Consider the following 18,486-nt stretch of genomic DNA (forward strand, 5'->3'; position numbering starts at 1 on the left):
ACAGAAGCAAAATGATGACGGATCTGAGACAGACGAAGTGACCGAGCACATGCACGACGATATCGTGCGAAAGACGTGGGACACTCTTGGGGACGAGCATATTTTGTTTGGGTCGCGCCGGGAGTCTGTTGACTTGTCCACTGTCCATCCCGAGCCAGCACATGTGTTCCGCCTCTGGCAAGTGTACCTCGACAACGTCGACCCCATGCTGAAAGTCACTCACACTCCAACGCTACAATCTCGAATCGTGGAAGCCATTGGTAATATATGTTGCATCGAGCCAACGCTAGAAGCCCTCATGTTTGGTGTTTACTGCATCGCACTCAACACTCTGTCCCCACACGATTGTGAGGCGATGTTCGGCATGTCCAAGGATACCCTTTTGACTCGCTTTCGCTTCGGATGTCAACAAGCCTTACTCAATTGCCGGTTCCTACGCTCTGCTGAGTTAGAGTGCCTCACGGCCTTTTACCTCTACCTGGTGAGTCGCGTTTGCTTGTGGCTCTTTCCCCGCGTTCGGCATGCTAAAGTTGTGAGGATAGCACTCTCTGGCCAAAATATGTGACCCACGTTCCCTCTCTTCCATGCTGGGAATAGCAACGCGCACGGCAATGCGCATAGGAATACACAGCGAGCTACACAACAGCAGATATCCTGTTCTTCACGCTGAGATGCGTCGACGCCTGTGGTATTCCCTCATCTTCTTCGACGCCCGGATCAGCGAGCTTGCCATGTACAAGAATACTTGCCTCACCCCGACCTGGGACTGCAAGGCACCACTCAACATCAATGACCATGATCTTCGCGCAGGTATGCGGGAGCCGCCGGTGGCGCAGTCAAAAACTAGCGAGGCTCTCTTCGTCGTGGTACGGAGCGAGATTGCCAACTTCGTGCGTCACGCGTCTTTCTATCTTGAATTCACAACTCCAGCCCTCAAGGCAGTGGCGCGGGAGGTGGCGGAGGAGAAGCAAGTTGCAGACTTTGCAAAGTCAATGGAGCGAGACTATTTTGATCATTGTGATCCTGGAAACCCACTTCACTATCTCTCCATCTGGAGCACGAGATCGTTCTTGTCCAGGTCGCTCCTTCAAGAGCACTACGCTGCGTGCTCGAGCGGCGCAAAGACCACATCTAAACAAGCAAACGACGCCCTTTCTCATGCAATACACATGATCGACTGTGATACGCAACTGCACAATACCGCCTTGGTCAAGGGATTTCGGTGGTTCTTCCGTTATCAGTTTCCAGCCATTGGCTACTTCCACATCATCGAAGTTCTGAAGAAGGATCCTACAGATTCTGTCGCTAAACGCGCGTGGGACGTAATGAGCGAGAACTACGAGGCACGTCATGCAGCGGGCGACCACACCGACTTGAACGGGCCCTTTGTGAGACATTTCACCAAACTTATACTCGAGTTGTGGGACTCGACGCAGGCCACAGCACAGGATGGAGGCAAGCACAACCCGGAGCCAAGGATTGTGGAGCTCATGTCCTCGAAAGCTGCGGGCCTAGGTCTACCAGGAGGTCCGGGAGGAGTAACAGGTGTCGGGGAAACCGAAGACACAATGAGCACGTACATGGACGAATTCATGTGGTCCATGTCAGCAGGGTATCCTCCACAGGACTGCACGTCTGGTCTCGGGCTACCGGGTTCAATAGGCGGTATGGTTTCCAGTCTACAAGAACAGGTGTCAAATCCCATTGGCGCTGATTTGCAAACGCCCGCATCAGCGCCGTGGATGGCTGGCGGATACTGGTAGGCACGAGCTATCACAATCGCCGTGGAAATATGGAGCGTGCAAGTGAATTAATCTCGTGCCAGTGTTCGCGAACACTGTCTGAGAATTTGTCATAGTATCTAAATTGTAATCCACCGCGCCATCCACGTGTCCACAACTTTCTTGACTTCATCTACCAGACCAAGCTCCAGGAGAAGCTGCGTGGTGCCGCGCACGGCAGACTCGAGGGCAAAGAAGATCCAAGCGTGCGTGATGCTGGTGTGATCGCCAATGAAAATCGTGTTCAGCTCACTCTTGTGATAAGCTGGGATGAACAGCTCCTGCTGGCCAACGGCAACAGAGGCCCATGCGCCAGCCTGGTGCTCATCAACCTCCCAGCATTGGCGATCATAGGCCCCGGCCCACTGTTCATTCGCAATCTCGCCATGCACCTCCACCATGGCTTCTTGAACCAGGGCGACGTGGTCCTCTTCACTCAGTGCGGCAACAGATCTTGCTTGCACAGCGCTGGCATAGGAGGCGAGAATGACACTAGGACCCGTCGAGTTGATTTTGTAGGCTGGATAGCAGACAGAGCCGATACCAGGGATGTCGACTGATCCGCAACCACCTATGATAGGGTTCTCCTGACTCTCCTAGAATCTTATTTCGTAGTGAAGCGCGACCTTGTAAGATTGAGCGTAGGTCAGGGTGGAAATCGCTCGCGACAGTAGGCTGGAGTAAGTGGGTGTCCTCCATAGCCTCACCTTAGAGAAAAGGACAGCCAGGACAGCATAGTCATATTCTTCAGACTAGACGGATTTGTCCAACGGATGATTCCTGCTAAGTGAGTGACACCTTTAACGTATCGTTGTTGTAGTCCAGCCCTGTGATCTTACGACCGTACGGGATCTTACCCTGAACGTGGGGAGCGAAGGCTCGCGGCAAAGAGTAGTCCCTTGTCAATCGTTTTCTAATTCGTCGCCGAGAAATAGACACTTTCGTACTATTCACCCCATATAGGCGAACTTCCAAAGCCGGATAGGAAATCCACCGTGTCCATGTCCAGTCCGACCTTGTATTTCAGATACGCTGCTTCGGACCAGTGGAACAAACCTCGGTTAATAGCCTCGCGATGAGCGCGGAAGATATTAGAGGAGATGTTGCGCATGCGCTCGGGAGTAAAATCTAGCAACTGATTCATAAATCCCTCTCCTAGTTCAGCACCGACGGGATTAGAAGCATTGGCTGCGGGGGGGGGGGGGGGGTAGCACGCTTGGATTAGCCGAGAGCTGAGCAGCGGTGGGAATGCGGCCGTTAGGTAACCGATAGCCCCGAGAATTTGCGGGTGCGTTGGGATTGCTTTGAATCCAGGGAATGAACTTGACGGCTGGCTCTATGTCGTTGCCGTTCATTCCGTTGAGTACGTCCGACAGTTGGAAGACCAGCTTGGGATCTTGGATGTCCAACGTCTCGTTGCTGTCTGTGTATTTGACGGCCACGGGAAACCGTATGGGTCTCATTTCTTGATACTGGTAATTGTCAGGCTTTGAATCATTGAGACATCTGGTGCGGACGCGGCCACCAATGCGTTCGGTGGACTCGGTTATGTGCCAGTTCGTCATGCCGACAGATGTTAGAAGCAAACTAGTCATCAGCACAGACATGCCACCGCCGACAATGGCAATCTTCTTGCTTTTCGCCTCCCCAACGGAGACGGAAGTCTGCTTAGTGGAGTTGAGATATTCCACGCCATTGAACCAGAGACCGTTGGAGTCGCCCATCTCATCCAAGGACTAGCGTTTGCGGAGTGACGAAGAAAGGTTGATAGGATCAGACCGACCGACGAGCGTGTTTTCGAAGTAGGCGTGTAGACAGCCATTGTCCATGATGTCCTGCGGCACTACTCACGCAACGCGATCAGGAGTGAGCCCAGACTTGGCGGAGAACGAGGCTACCTCGTGATGGAAATCATGAGGGCTCATCGAGGTGCAGTCGCCGTAGACAACACGAACGCCTTCAAGAGTAACTCTGTCACTGTATTTGAGGTGGACATTGTGAACAGACTCTGAGGCAATGTCGAAAAGGTCATGGAAGGAGATGATGTCTTGAGGCGTAGTAGTGGCCAAAATACCATAGCCCAAGGCGAAGAAGGGCAGCCAGGTGTCCTTGGAAGCGAACGTTTCTGATACCTGTTTGATACAGAGCTCTTCAACCCATCGTGTCCGTGTCCAACTGAACCTTTATATCGTGAATTCGCGATCCTGGCCCAGTGACGGAGTTGAGTTCGTATCAATATTCAGCCCCCAGAGTCCAGAGTCCAGACGCCATGAGCGCCGGAGCTTTGACAGCCGGGACACAAAATTTCTTTGACATCCCGTCGTGACGATAAGGACAATAGCGGCGCAAAGAAGACGGTAGGAAATCGATTCTGCGCCCTATGAGGGACATGCAGGCCTTTGTCTTCGACCTCCAACCAGATGGCATCCGCTGCATCTGCAAACCTCCCAGCCCTGTGAAGGGACATGGGGATCCGCGATTCCACGCCGCCCCCCATGCAAGCATGCCTTCGTGATTGGATTTGTTGAGTTTCATCCCTGCACATTGCGGGGCTCGGTGGATGATAAGAAACAGCCGGGTGATATAGAAAGTCAAGATAGGCGTGACAAACGTGCGAGGAAATGTTGGTCCTGTTTCCTGTACGCTGTAACTTCCGGAATCCGCCACCTGTGTGTCTTGGCACGCAGGATATCCATCGGCATTTGGCAGGCGAGGATGGCGCGGTTCAGACTCCACGTCCCTAAGTTGACTGTTCCCACTTGACATGAACACAGCACGTCCGTGAGTGAGGAAGTCTACCACTGAATGTATTGGCCAAAGAGATGGAAGGCTGTTACAATTCTAGACAAAGCAGATGCAGAAGGAAACTTGAACATAGCATGATCGTTTGGAAACTCTGGAGTCTGGATGAGGTCGGGGACTTCAAGTCCTACCGGCAGCCCCGCATTAGAAATTAGCTTGCCAAATAAAGGTCGTTGCCGGAATAGACGGCGGTTAACGGCTGTTGGAGTTCTGCCGCTCCAGAGCGATACCATCAATATCATCATGATAAACTCCGACCCCGCACTTGAACAAGGGTCGTCTTCGGTTGATGGGGTGCTTTCAAGCAAGACGCCATTGACACAAAAGATAAGATCGGAACACTAGAGCCGACACCGGACTAGATGCTCACCGACGGATTCAATGTGCAAATTCCGATGATCTGCGCGGGCTCAACAAGTGGCAAGTCACAGGTACTCCGATCACCAGGAGACCCCGTCGCCGGCACTGTCGATTTATCAGCACCGATGGCCGCCACGAGATAACAACAGGGCGCCGATGACAAGGCCAGGGAACAAGGATTTCTGAGACGGTGGATGTCAACCTTACATAGTTGGAAGATAAGCGTTTTGAGCGTGTAACAGTTTGCAAACTTACATAGTATTCGATGGCTCCAAGTACGTGGAGACGTGGAGATATATGAGGTGGTAGAAACCCTGCTCACTGCTTGAGTCACTTGTCACTGAATGACGGTTTGACGATATAAGCCACAAGTCGACCTTACTTTCAAGGTAAAGATGATTTTCGTTTCCAGCTTCCATCGCTCTTGTTTGCCACGGCGGGTGCCATCCTTGGTGCCCCCGTCCTTGAAGCACGAGTCAAATCACCTATTAATTACCTAGGTAATCAGGTTGCAATCTTGTGTGAGTCCCGACGCGAGGCATTGCGAGCTCAAGAGAAAAGAATGTGAATAATCATGCACAGTTGGAGGTGTTGCGACAAAGGACCTCGTTTATACTAGTGGCACTGTTCCCTCTATCAATGGAATAATCCCCGAGGGAATCGAGGCTCAGACGGTCATTCCACTCACTGTGTCTCGCATGTCCCTTTCCTGCTGACATGAGCGACTATGCAGCGACGAAAGAAGCATACCGTAGCTTGCTGCCAAATCCAAAGCCCGCAAAGAACACGATCCAGGCTGGTAGACTACTAGTGTAATTTTTTGTCAAGATAGAAGCACTGGTAACAATGCCACTCCAACTTCGGGAAGGAATCGGTCGGTAATGTGCCCCGGAAGTAGCATCCAGAACAGCGAGGGACGACAGGAACGACGTGGCGCACTGAAGATAATTTGCATTGTCAAGGTGTGAACCAAGCTGAGCTGTTAACACGCCGATGACCTCTCACCTAAAACATCATCTGTCTTATTTCTGTGTCTCCTCGATGCCTTCAACGACCACGACCTTCATCCCGGTTCGGTCCCAGAATCCTGCCTCGTCTGCATCAATCCTCGCTCTAGCGTCCTCTGTCGACAAAGCGCCAATGAATCGCTGGAATGCGGCCTCGTCTTCAAAGTCAATATTCACGACTGCGTCGCATCGCACGTCCTCAGCTCTGCCAGCAAGTAGGACAGGCTTATCGCCCGGTACGTCATGACGTATGTACGACCTCGTGTGGCGGAGAGGCATCAAGTCACGGCCACAAATGTCCTCCACTAGGTGCATGTGCTGCTCGTATCGGGCCTTGAAGTCCTCGTGGGTGACACCGGCCTTCCGTGGCGCTAGCACTATGATGCGGTAAACCATTCTGCGAGAAAAGGAGACCGAGCTGTGTTTTTCAGTGGTATGGATCGGATCGAGTTGCCCAAGATAAGTGTCTGGTCGCTAAGGCAGAGGAAACGAAAGGTGTCGCCTATTGGTGTCTGACTTTGGGTGTATATTTATCTCACTTTCATCGAGTATGTGGACACGGCATGCGAGGGTACTTATTGTAATGTCCCGGTCGCGTGCAAGCTTCTACTTGGTACTAATGCGACCGTTTGATTCTGTTTCATTCCGGAAGGTTCTGGTATTTCTAGGATGTCTGCCCATGCACCCACCGGGGTAAGACGGCCTTTTATCTCCGATGTGTAGTCGTCATTGCGCATTGGGGGGGGGGGGGGCAGTATCCGTATACATGTAGAATCGAAATCATAAATTCGCATCTTTTCGTTGTGTAGACCACCGACCCCGTTGTCCTCCAAGGAACATGCTAGTCACCAACACGATATTCCAGGCATGCCCGAGCGACGGATCCACCGGCTCTCTTAGGTTGCATGGGTCCCTTTCTGGCGATCCGGCCGTCTCTGCCTAGTGCCCGCTGGAAGAAGGCTGCTCAGACTCGTTGGCGTCTTCGCTGGGTCTCTTCGGCAAGGGCCACCATGGAGCGTTATCGGTCCACATGACAGACATGCAGCAAGTGAATGGCAAGGCTAGGTAGATTAAAGTCCAGAGGCAACCTCTCTTCACTTTAACATGCGCTTCATGAGGGTGTTAGCAGTCACTCGGTGGCACGGGCACACTAAGAACGAACTGTATTTTATGTAGTACTTAATCCAATCGGAAGTTTTTAGCCTGGCCATTGAATAGCGTAGGTGTGGTCGAAAGACAGATAGATTGAACCAGAGTAAACGCTGATAAAAGTGGAATACAGCCAGTTGTTGAACGCAAGAACTGCACAAATATAGTGTGCTACGTACATAAGTGAAGATGAAGGAGAAAGAATGAGGATTAATGGGTCCATTAGGCGTAGGGGCATATCGTAAGCGCTAGCGTACCGTATGCGATACGGAACTGAATGGTAAGAATCAATGTTAATCCGTGGGTCATGTGTTTCCCCGCATTCCGACCACTAGACACGTAAAGTTTGATTGGTAAGGGCTAATGTTAATCCGTGGGTCACGTCCTTCCCCGCATTCCGACTATTAGACATATAAAGTTAGAACTCAACAAAAGGAAGAGAAAGGTTCATTCCATACATGCAGTAATTTGTCTCAGACTTCCGAGCAAAGGCCCCTACAGCATCATAAAACTCTATAGCATAATTCACTCGCTGCTGCCCTTTGTGTTCTCTACTTTAGCTTTCGGCAGTAAGTGATTGATCGACGGGGGTTCACAGTCACACTAATCGTTATCAAAGAGCCGAACTATGATACAAGCGGAAACCTCGACCTTAGCTCCGACAAGAGTGAAATACCCACGGTCCAAAAGGATCACGGAGGCTGGGTCAACCCTGAGGATCTAATGCCCATGCCGCAGTGTATCGCCCAGCAAGATCAATCGTCGTGACTGGATACTATGACTAAATACACTCACCACCGATGCACTTCATACTTTAGACTGATCTACACGCGCCACCAGTGGCTGACAAAAATCAGTTACCTTAGTATTGAGTTCTCACCAAGGGCCATCGAAAGCTATATAGCGTACTACAGTAGATCTATACTCGCTAAAGCATAACTCCATTCCTGGATACAGCATGTGACTGGCCGGACGTGGCTTATTTATATTAGTGATACCAACGGGCTACAGAGTCTCTCACCAGAAAGCCTAAGAGAAGGATACGGAACTATTGTTGATGTTGTTAGTAAGGCGCCAGCATGTCTGCAGAATTTAGTTTCGTCCTTATCGAAAGATTCGTTTTAACACGTTATTGTATCCTATAGCTTTACGAGTAACACGCTCTTTACTAGAAACGCCGGTCGTCCTTGGGAGTATAGCACGTCACGAAAGTCTATGACCGCACTAGGCTTTAACACCGTCGGATATGACGTTACCAAAAGACAAATACCCTCCGGCCAGTACTTTGATAAGGAGTGTTTTTGTAGTATATTCGCCTTTGAATATCAAGATAAGCCTTGTTCGACATTAAGCTAGTTGGCCTTGACAGAAGAGCGGCTGTGGCTAAACGCCACTTGCGGACCAGCATCCCTGCCTATTAATTAGACTTCGTCGCTTAAAATCCTAGGGCTCATATATATCCCACGCGGAGACTGGCATCTGCCGGGGCCTGTTCGAGATATCCCCCAGGAGGTCACGGAATTCAGTCAGAAATACGCGACCGATGCTTGTCAGCTTGATTCAGATGGCTATTGCAAAGTTAAAAGCGTAATAGATAGAACTTGCTTCTGTAGGAATATTAACTACGATCTTTGCCAAGGCTCCTGCTAGACCTTGAAGGCCCGCAGATAATACGTAGTTTGGATTCACGGCCTATGTGGTAATGTGGAAGGTTGGTATGGTCTCCCTAAAGAATGGCGTGAGATGATCGCCCCTCAGCGCCGCGATATGATCCCATGGCAATAGACTCTCAGACTTGGGAATATAGAAAAAGAGGGAGAATGCCCTTCTAATAGGTGGAAATTAGGGAGTATTGCTCTTACTAATCTAGCTCCCGCGCTTGCTATGTTCTTTGCTAATCGAGGAAAATATGTCGATACCACTATCAGCATCTCACTGTAGTCATGTTTGCCGCAATGGGTCTTCTGAGGACTCCTACTTGCCGGTCTTTATGTATCTACGATCTAGGCTAACGTATATATCACTTAAAGTATACCTGGCTATATGGATGTTCTAATTTTTGAATTGGCGCTTCTTTGGTGCTCGCTTCCTCGACTCGGCTGGCTCGCATTACACGGAGGTCGCCACCTAAGTATAAAGAACTTCGTTTCGGCAACATCTGCGTTACTCTTAGAGTCAATTCTCCAGGGGCTTTCATACTACCCCATGACCCTGACTGTGATATACGGTCTCCAGAATAACTTCTACTTCGGCGGCCTCGTAAGCGCAAAAGAGAAAGACCTTACCTGGCTTATTTATGCTAGAGCACTTATATGGCTATCTATAGTAGCCATAATGGCCGTTCCATTCACTCGGGCTATACACGCTGTTCTCAGACTCAACACCCAACCACCAACCCCGATCAAGGGAAGTTTATTAAATCCCGATAGGAGCAAGTACTCAAAACCGGAAGATAAGGAGGCAAGTATCTACGACACCCTGCTATCCATGCCTCGTGGGAGCGACCCACTGTGTGGCGAAGGTCGCAGTTATGGCACTTTACTAGTGAAGTCTCTATCTCATGAGGTACTCGAGGCACCACTTTAGACACTATATACAATTATGGCCATAGCGTTAACTTTAATGTGGTTTGCGCAATAGCTCTCCTGGGTCGGCTTTATTCTTCTGAGTTCCGAAAGGTATATACTTGCTCAGAAACGGACTAGAGTTTATTGCTAATGTCGCAGTTTCTGCCCCCCTTCACTCGACGTTCAAACGGCTATTTGGGTAGCTACCTCTTTAGGGATATTTGTTATCTAGTCCTATATCTAGACGAGGCCATGTAATATATACATGTGGGCTCTGCACCGCACGGCGACCTTGTCCCGGCCTCTGTGAAATGGGCCCCTATTCCGGGCCACCCTCCATCCACGCCAGCTGGCTTGCGCTTCTGGCCTTCTTTCTGCTACTTGTTTCAATCCAATAAGATGAATAGGTCGCTGCACGCCGTTGGGTGCCCAAGCGCGGTGGCCTCTTGCGACCATCAGATAGATACCGAAGCAGCGCTCTTTGAGTCACTTGCGGCCCTGCGCCCTGGATCATCTGCGCATTCATTTCAGTGGGCCTCAGGACTATGCTCGCGTGCTTTGCTCATCCCTTCAAACCCAAGCTAATGACCATCAACTTGATTAATAACACCATTATGGCTGCTGCCAAAGGTGGTCTCCATGAGAACCACCCAGACTTCGTCGATCCCTTCAAGTCCGGTAAGCACAAAATCGAGCCTTAAAGCAAACCCTAACGCTATCGAGCGTAGCTAGGCAACGTCCACTTTATCAACCCTATGTAATCTGATTAAACGGAGATCTATAGAAGCCTTACCCTACCGTAAGTCCTCTGTCCAACGTTCGACTAGTACGGCTTAAACGGCCGTGATCGGCATTTGCGTTATTGCCGCGACTAGCAAAGCGGTCATAATATATAGAAGATATATATGTATATTTAGATAGGACGCGCCCACGGCCTCGAGGAGGGTCGGAGGCCTCCTAGGGCAGATCGTACTCTTGACGGCAGGGTATATGATACACTTTGGAGGTTTTGGCCGTTCAACCAAGATACATCCGTGCTGTGTGTGGGTGTCACGTGCTAGTCACGTACACGCACAGGTACGATAGCTGTTACGGTTCTACCAGCTGCTGGCGGCTAGGTACAAGACCCAGCCCGGTTCACCTAGGCAAAGGACGCGTGCCCGCGAGGACGCACAGACCTCGTAGAGTTTTATAAGAAAAGGGGACTATAAGCTCCCTCTTCTTTTTCTTTTCTTACATTATCGTTAGATAGACTTAATCTAAGTTACTAAGTTATTCTAATAAGGACTAGCCTTTAATATATCTAACGATCTATCTAACGATATAACGTATTTATATAGCACGAGCTACGATATCTAACGAATAAGTATTTAAGGTACCTCCCTAAGTAACCGTATAAGTTATTAAATAAATGAATACCTTACTCTAGCCGATATAAGAGTAGATCGTAGAGCTCTCGGAGCTTATCTATAATACAAATAGAATACTTATTCTTTCGTAAGCCCCCGAATATATTATATACGCCCCTCTTATTACTAATAATATAGCGCTTACTAAGGCTACGTAGGCCGACTTATCGACTGAAGACCCTTAAGGACGAAGACCCAGCGGCCACCTCGCGAGGAAGTTATTAGCGAACTTACTAAGGTTCTTAGGTAATAATAAAGATTATAGCCTCTAGAGGTTATAAATGAAAAATAAGCTCGAGCTAGACTAGAATTACTTTAACTTATAGCGAGAACGCTAGTACCTTATTAATAACTACTTAGATATAAATATACAATATATTATCTAGACTTATTATAAAGCTAGAGTATTGTTATAGGCTAAGCCCTGTTAGAACAACTTGGCAGCTCAGATTCAATCTATCTAACGATAAGGTAAGAAAAGAGAAAGAGGAGGGAATTTACGGTCCCCCTTTCTTATAAAGACCCCGCGAGGTCTATACGTCCTCGTAAGCACGCGTTACGTACCTAGGTGAACTAGGCCGGGTCTTATACCTAGCCGCTAGTAACTAGTAGAACCGTAATATTACCCCCCTACTAACTCTAGGCTAGCCTACGGTAGCCCGTCGGGATAGCTACGGGGTGCCTTACCGCTAGGAGTATATCCTAAGTTTTCGTATATAATAATTCGTACTCCGGGTGGATCCGCGGTTTCTTATAGTACCCCGCGCGATATAGTTACGTCCTATATATATACCTATCGGCCTCGCGAAATAAGGCTAAGGTAAAGGTAATATAAGCTAACCTTAGATAAATCTAAGGGCGGCTATAATAATATCGGCCGTGGCCTTCCTTATTTATTATTTTTTCTCTCTTTTAGCCTTATTTCTCGATACCGGTATATACCTTTAATAACCCGCGGTAGCCCCGCGATACCTCCACGACCTCCTTACTAACCCTATATATAGCGCGCTATAGTTATTAGCCCGCCGGCCCTTATAAATTAATCCTACGCGCGCGTAGTCCTTACGCGCTACCTACGGCCACTCTAAGAGCCTTACTAACGTTATAGATTAATTAAATCTTTATCGCCGCTACTACCGCCGCCTCTCCCGCCCTTAGTAAGAACTCCGATACTAAAGCAACGATATATAGCTAACGTATATATAGTAGCTACCGGTAAAGAAGGCGCTACCTAAGGCCCTCGTAGCTCTAAGTATAACTATCGCGTATATTATATAACCCCGAAGTACGAGCTCCTAACGAGGATAATACTAACGCGTAATAGTAGTCCTCGTTATCTCCCCCCTTTTCTATACCGCCGCTAGGTAAGAAGTAGGCGCCCCCTAGCCGCCGCCGTAAGCTCTTATATATACGAGTACGAGGAAGATACGGGAACCTTACTTATATGCTTTAGATACTCTCGCTACCTCCGTGCCCTTATAGCTAACCCCTCCGCCGCGCCCTACCGTAATATTAAGAGTAAGTCTTCTTACGACCTTTAAATAATTAGTCTACTAACTCGAGTAGACTCCGGTAGTAAAAAATACTATTATTATACTAATATTAAGTATAAGTATATCTCCGTAAGTTTACTTATTTTTAAAGATTCTAAACGCTAGTCCCTTATACTATTAATATATATTTTCTATAGCTCGCTCCTAAGGCTATCCTTACCGCCCTAGATTTTATAGCCGCCGCTGCTATTATAAAGGCCGCGGGCGCTACCCTAGGTAATAGGTCTACTATAAGTCTACCGTATCCTTATATAATAAACGTATATTAACTAACTAATAAACGCGTAAATAGTCTACTATAGGCGAGCGCGTTACGCGCGTTCTACGATAATACCCCCGGGCCGCCCTTAATATTAATTACTACCTTATTAGTATTAAGGCTATATTACGCTCTATCTATAAGTATTTTATAAGTTCACGTCCTTATAGTCCTTTTATAAGTTATTAGCTAACCCGTTAGTAACTCCCTATCGTCAAGGGTTATAATCCCCTTAATAAGGAGCCCGAGTCTGAGGTAGAGGGTACGGCCCCTAGGGCCTAGATATAGTATAGCTATACTTTAGTTACGGGGGACCTTTCGGGGTTGATTTTATTTTTTAATTTTTTAAGAAAAGTTTTAGCTTATAGTCTCTTTATAGTAGCCCGGCGGATTGGTAGCGGCTATAAAGCCTTAAATAAAATTCCTCCCCCCCCCCCCCCGCCTATAAGTTAAGTAAAAATATCATAAAATTAGCTATTCTTAGAGTAGAAAGTCTATATAATTATTACGATCTCGCTATATTTTAGTTAGGACCGTTATAAAATTCTATAGATCTAAGAATTTCCTTGAATTTATTAAGCGCGGCTATATCTGTAATATTCGATAGCGGTTCTTAAGTTAGCTTAGAATAGCCTTTTTACTTTATAAGGCACTCCCTCCGTAGCCCGCGGCCTCGCCGCTTACTTCGTATATATAGGATACGTTTAACTAGCTATTCTTATTATTCGTTAATTATAATCGAGGGAGGTTAGGTATCGTTAGTCTACTAACTAGCTACTAAGTCTAGGCCCGCCCGCTATAGCTAATCGACGTAAAAACGCGGATAGATCGCAAAAGGAACGCTTAATTCAACTACTAAAGGGCTAATAACCTTAGTAACTTTATACTTATAATATAAGGCGTCGAGCTTCTTACTTAGCCTCGTAGTACGATAGTTCGTTATTTTTAGCTATACTTTATCGCTAACTTCGAACTATTCGGCCGGTCGTCGATATAAGTTAGCGGCGTCTTTAGCGCGTTATTAAGCGGCGGCGATAGCTATTTATACGAAGTCCGTTACCTTACCTAGCCGGGAGATAAAGTCCTTTATAATAAGTTCGGGGGAACTCCGTAGCTCGCTCGCTTCGTTATCCGGTACTTAAATCGCCGAGGGTTCCTAACTATATTCGTAGAAAAAAGGACTAACCGTTATGGCGGCGTTTTTCTTATTATTAAGCGCTAATATCGCTATAAGTAGCTTATCTAACTAGTTCGATTAAGCTTAATCGATATAATAATAAAGGTATACCTAAATCTCTTGATTATTCCTCTCCGAAATCCCGTCTATCTAAGGATAGTAAGCGGTACTTAGACGCTATATTACCCTTATAAGTTAGTAAAGACTCTTCTAGAATCTTCTAGTTTAGTTCGTCCCTCTATCGCTAACGATAGATATCGGTATTCCGTAATACCGGTAGTAGTATATAAAGAAATACTACGCGCACGCCCCGGTAGTTATATTATTTATCGCTTCGAGCGTGATTACTTTCGTTAGCCTATTTATAATTACTTAAAGGTATTATACCTTATCCGACCCTAACTTTAGTAAACTTATAATAAAGTTTATAGCGAGGTCGTTACGGGGTCGCTCTAGGATAAGTAAGGGTTTAAATAAACCTTATTTAGCTTCTCTCTAGATATAATTCCGACTATAAGTATCGTATATTATAACGAACTTACGCACTAGCTTCATTATACCGGGCTAGAAGAACTTCTTAGCTATGTTGTGGGCTAAGCCCTGTTAGAACAACTTGGTAGCTCAGATTGAGTCTATCTAACGATAAGGTAGGAAAAGAGAAAGAAGAGGGAATTTACGGTCCCCCTTTCCTGTGAAGACCCTGCGAGGTCTGTGCGTCCTCGTGGGCACGCGTCACGTGCCTGGGTGAACTGGGCTGGGTCTTGTACCCAGCCGCCAGCAACTAGTAGAACCGTAACAAGCTACTACCTCGTAGGTCGTATCTTATCCCGGGTGGCCGACTAATAGAGCTTTTTAGATCTTCTATATTAACCGCCCTCGTAGCTTATTTATAGCGTCCTCGCTATCTCTAGTAGCGCTCCTAGGAACCTAGATCTTATCTCGGAATAATAATCGCCGGCTAGTATCGATCTAGTATTCGGCGATTTAGACCTTAAGGGATAGGCAGGCGGGAAAGCGGCGTTCTTATTACGATACCGCTTAATATACTACTTAATAAACCTCGTCCTAGCGGACGGTTTCGTCCTAGAGGTTTATTAAGGCCTTATCGGCGGAGAAGATATCCACCCCCTCGGGGGTTAGCGAAGAGCTAGCGTCCTCGTTACTTCCTAGCGTTCGTAGAATCGGGTTATTATAAGGGGAGCTTATAGGAAATAGTTCCCGGAAGCGGCTAAGCGTATAAGGGTCGTCCTCCCCCACGAGTGTAACGGCTGCGCCTAAGCCGTTGCGCCATGGGCAAAAGATCAGGCATTGATCGAATGACGAGCGATCAATACAGGCGTAATAGCTGCTTATAGGGGGTTACGAGGGACCAGGTCGTAACAACGGGGATATCTTATTCCTAGCGACTTAGGGTATCGGGCGTAGCGGCTTCGCTCCCCGGATAATAGTATAGCTAGAAGATATACTCTTATAGCTCTATAGCCTAGCGTACCTATCTCTTATTAAGCTACCGCTTCGTAAGGAAGTATATAAGGTTCTTATAATCTATAAGGACTATAAAAGACTCGTAGTTTCTTAGCTCTACCCTCTATACTCTTAAGCTATATATAATAGCTAGGAGCTTTTTATCGTAGATCTTATAATTATACTCGGCCGGCGATAGCTTCTTCGATATATAAGCGATAGCGCGGTGGTTCCTTTATAAGTCTAGCTAAGTTAAGGTCGCTCCCGTCAACTACCTACCCTAATAAGTTAGTTTCTAGCTAGGTCTCTCGTTCGGGGTCGAAGTACTATAATACCGGAGCTTCGTAGAGCCTATACTTTAGCTCCGAGAATACTATATCTTCTTCCTTTAATTAGACGAAAGGGACTCACTTTCTCGTTAAAGCTATTAATAAGAGTATTATATTAGAGAAATAGTCTATAAAGCCGCGGTAATAGTTCATAAACCCTAAGAAGCTCTATACTCTTTTTATTATCGTAGGAGTATCTTATTCGCGTATAGCTCGTAGCTTCTCCGGGTCGTACGATACCCCTTTCTCGGCCTCGACTATATAGCCGAGGTAGTTTACTTTCTTTATAATAAATATATACTTATTAGGGTTAAGTAATAACCTAGCGGTAGCGAGCGCCTTAAGTACTCGCTATACTTTCATAAGGTAGTCGCTCTTCGACCCGTTCGAATAAATTAAGACATTATCGATATAAGCTATTAGAAAGTCCCCTAGGAACTCTCGGAGGATATTATTAATCCGCCGCTAAAATATAACGGGAGCGCTGCTTAGCCCGAACGGGTAAATAATCTATTTAAATAGCTTATACCTCGTTCGGAACGTGGTTTTTTCCTTATAACCCGGGGCTATCTTAATCTTATAGAAAGCAGCTACTACGTTAAGTTTAGTAAACTACTTCGCTATAGCTAAGTCACGAAGTATCTCTAAGATTAGTAATAATAAATATCGGTCCTTTTTCGTGATCGCGTTTAGGGCTCGATAATTATAATAAAACCGTAGTTGTCACAGCTGGTCAAGAGCGGGGACCCACCCTGCACCTGGCAGTCACGTGAACTCGCGCCTGCCTTTGCATTTTGTCGCGATCCCGACCGTCTTCTGTTGTAGCTCTTCGAGCTACGTCTTGTACATAGAGCCTGCCCTACCTAAGGAGTGCCTATCCGTAGCAATAGACCAGATCAGCCTGACCGAGTGTTCCCCGTCCTACCTGCCGACCGACCCCCCCTGACAGTAGTCCGCTACCTAGCTTCTTTACGAAGAGTACCGGGGCCGAGGCGGCGGAGCTACTAGCTCGTATAAATCCCTTATTAAGTAAGTCCTTAAGTACTTTTCGTAATATTAAGAGCTCTTCCCTCGATATCTCGTATAGCGGTCCCTAAGGTAGTACCGCTTTATTTCCGCTACTATCCCGTACTAAGTATATTTCGTAGTCCACGCTTAGTTAGTACGGGGGTAATTCTATCGCGTAATCTAGGGAGAATAGCTTCGGGAAGTCCCGTAAGATATCTACTAGCACGAACTCCGTAAGATCTACCGGCGGCTTCGGTACGAGGGCGTCCTCTATATCCTTTAATAAAATTATATTAATAGCCGGGTCTCTAGGTTTACGTCGGCGTTCCCGCCGGCACTCCGCGGTAAAGAAACTCCCCGATACTAGCTTTATTACTCTTATAGCCTATACCCCACGGGGTTCTTATTCCTTTACTAGGCGGACCGCTAGCCTTACGCGGCCGTGCTAGAGCTACTTCTTCCCTATATTATAGCTAGCCTTATTATATACTATCTATAGGTTACCTAGGAATAAGTCTTAGCTAAGACCTAGTACTATATAAGTAAAAACCTTCTCTTTAAAGCCATAGATTTCTATTATTAATATAGCGACTCTACTACTTCTTCCTTACTTAATCTCCTTAGAGTATCCCCTTAAAAAGTGGGAATATTCTTTTACTAACGGGAGGCTAAGTCTCGTTATAAGGTCTTTACTTATAACTATATAATAGTTATAGCTAGAGTCTATTAAGGCCTTCGTAGCGAGTATACTATTTATCCGTATTTATATATTTAATAACGAACTACCTAATAAACTCTTAAATTTCTTTTAACGAGTAATCTTAGCTCTCGTAAGCCCTAATATTACGACCCGACATGCGACCGTATGCGCCTCTCACGTGCCCCCTACTTTTTCCTCCTATCACGTATCATTCACGCACCACGCATGGCAGTCGACTATAGCCGCCAGGCGACTACTGTCGACTACGCTATAGAGGCGCCCGTAGACGATAGTCGACTACGGTCGACTATATAATACTTACTTAGTATATAGGAAGCCTAGCTTTATTATAGTTAGTCTTTACTAGCTCCTTAGCTATTAATATAATTATCTACGTAAGATCTACTATCTCGTATATAGACTATAACCCGACCGCTTAAGTTAACGATATCCTAGTATACTCGGTTTATAACCCGACTTCTATTCTATCTGCCCGGTAGCTAGTCTAGACCCGAACGTTATATATTAATAGCTCTTATTTAGTATACTATTGTATTAAGTACTTAAGTAATATAATACTATAGCTAGCGAATCCTCTAAGACTAAGGGTAAGCATGCTAAGCCTATCTAACCTCTACCCGAAGAAGATATCGGCATGAACTTAGATAAGTCCGAGGACGAGGCGGATATCCTTAGAGGCTAAATTTAAGAACTTAGGGGATAACTATAATAAGTCGCCGATATATAGACTCGCGATAAAGAGTAATACGATAAAGTATACCGTAACTTTAACGAAGGAATAGCCTTATAACGAGAATAGAACGCGTAGTTAAAAAACGAAATAAATAGCGTAAGCAATAACACTATTCGTTAAATCACCGGCAAGGACCTTATAACACCGTGGCCGAAGGAAGTCAGCGG

At 46.7% G+C, this 18,486-nt stretch overlaps 3 protein-coding genes across 3 annotated transcripts; 1 reads left to right on the forward strand and 2 right to left on the reverse strand.

Annotated features, from left to right (window-relative positions):
- Positions 1-611: 611 nt before the first annotated feature.
- Positions 612-1,763, forward strand: J7T54_007775 (putative transcriptional regulatory protein; the record flags this gene model as incomplete). Its single annotated transcript, XM_051508875.1, has 1 exon — positions 612-1,763. The coding sequence occupies one exon, from the start codon at positions 612-614 to the stop codon at positions 1,761-1,763; it is 1,152 nt and encodes a 383-aa protein (XP_051360104.1).
- A 98-nt stretch (positions 1,764-1,861) lies between these two features.
- Positions 1,862-3,505, reverse strand: J7T54_007776 (uncharacterized protein; the record flags this gene model as incomplete). Its single annotated transcript, XM_051508876.1, has 2 exons — positions 1,862-2,273; positions 3,105-3,505. The coding sequence occupies 2 exons, from the start codon at positions 3,503-3,505 to the stop codon at positions 1,862-1,864; spliced, it is 813 nt and encodes a 270-aa protein (XP_051360105.1).
- A 2,460-nt stretch (positions 3,506-5,965) lies between these two features.
- J7T54_007777 (uncharacterized protein) lies at positions 5,966-6,346 on the reverse strand (the record flags this gene model as incomplete). Its single annotated transcript, XM_051508877.1, has 1 exon — positions 5,966-6,346. One exon carries the CDS (start codon positions 6,344-6,346, stop codon positions 5,966-5,968), a length of 381 nt encoding a protein of 126 aa, XP_051360106.1.
- Between the last annotated feature and the right edge of the window lie 12,140 nt (positions 6,347-18,486).

The sequence above is a fragment of the Emericellopsis cladophorae genome, assembly GCF_022114955.1.
Source record: "Emericellopsis cladophorae strain MUM 19.33 chromosome Unknown NODE_50_length_166691_cov_114_954254, whole genome shotgun sequence".
Classification (NCBI taxonomy): domain Eukaryota; kingdom Fungi; phylum Ascomycota; class Sordariomycetes; order Hypocreales; family Bionectriaceae; genus Emericellopsis; species Emericellopsis cladophorae.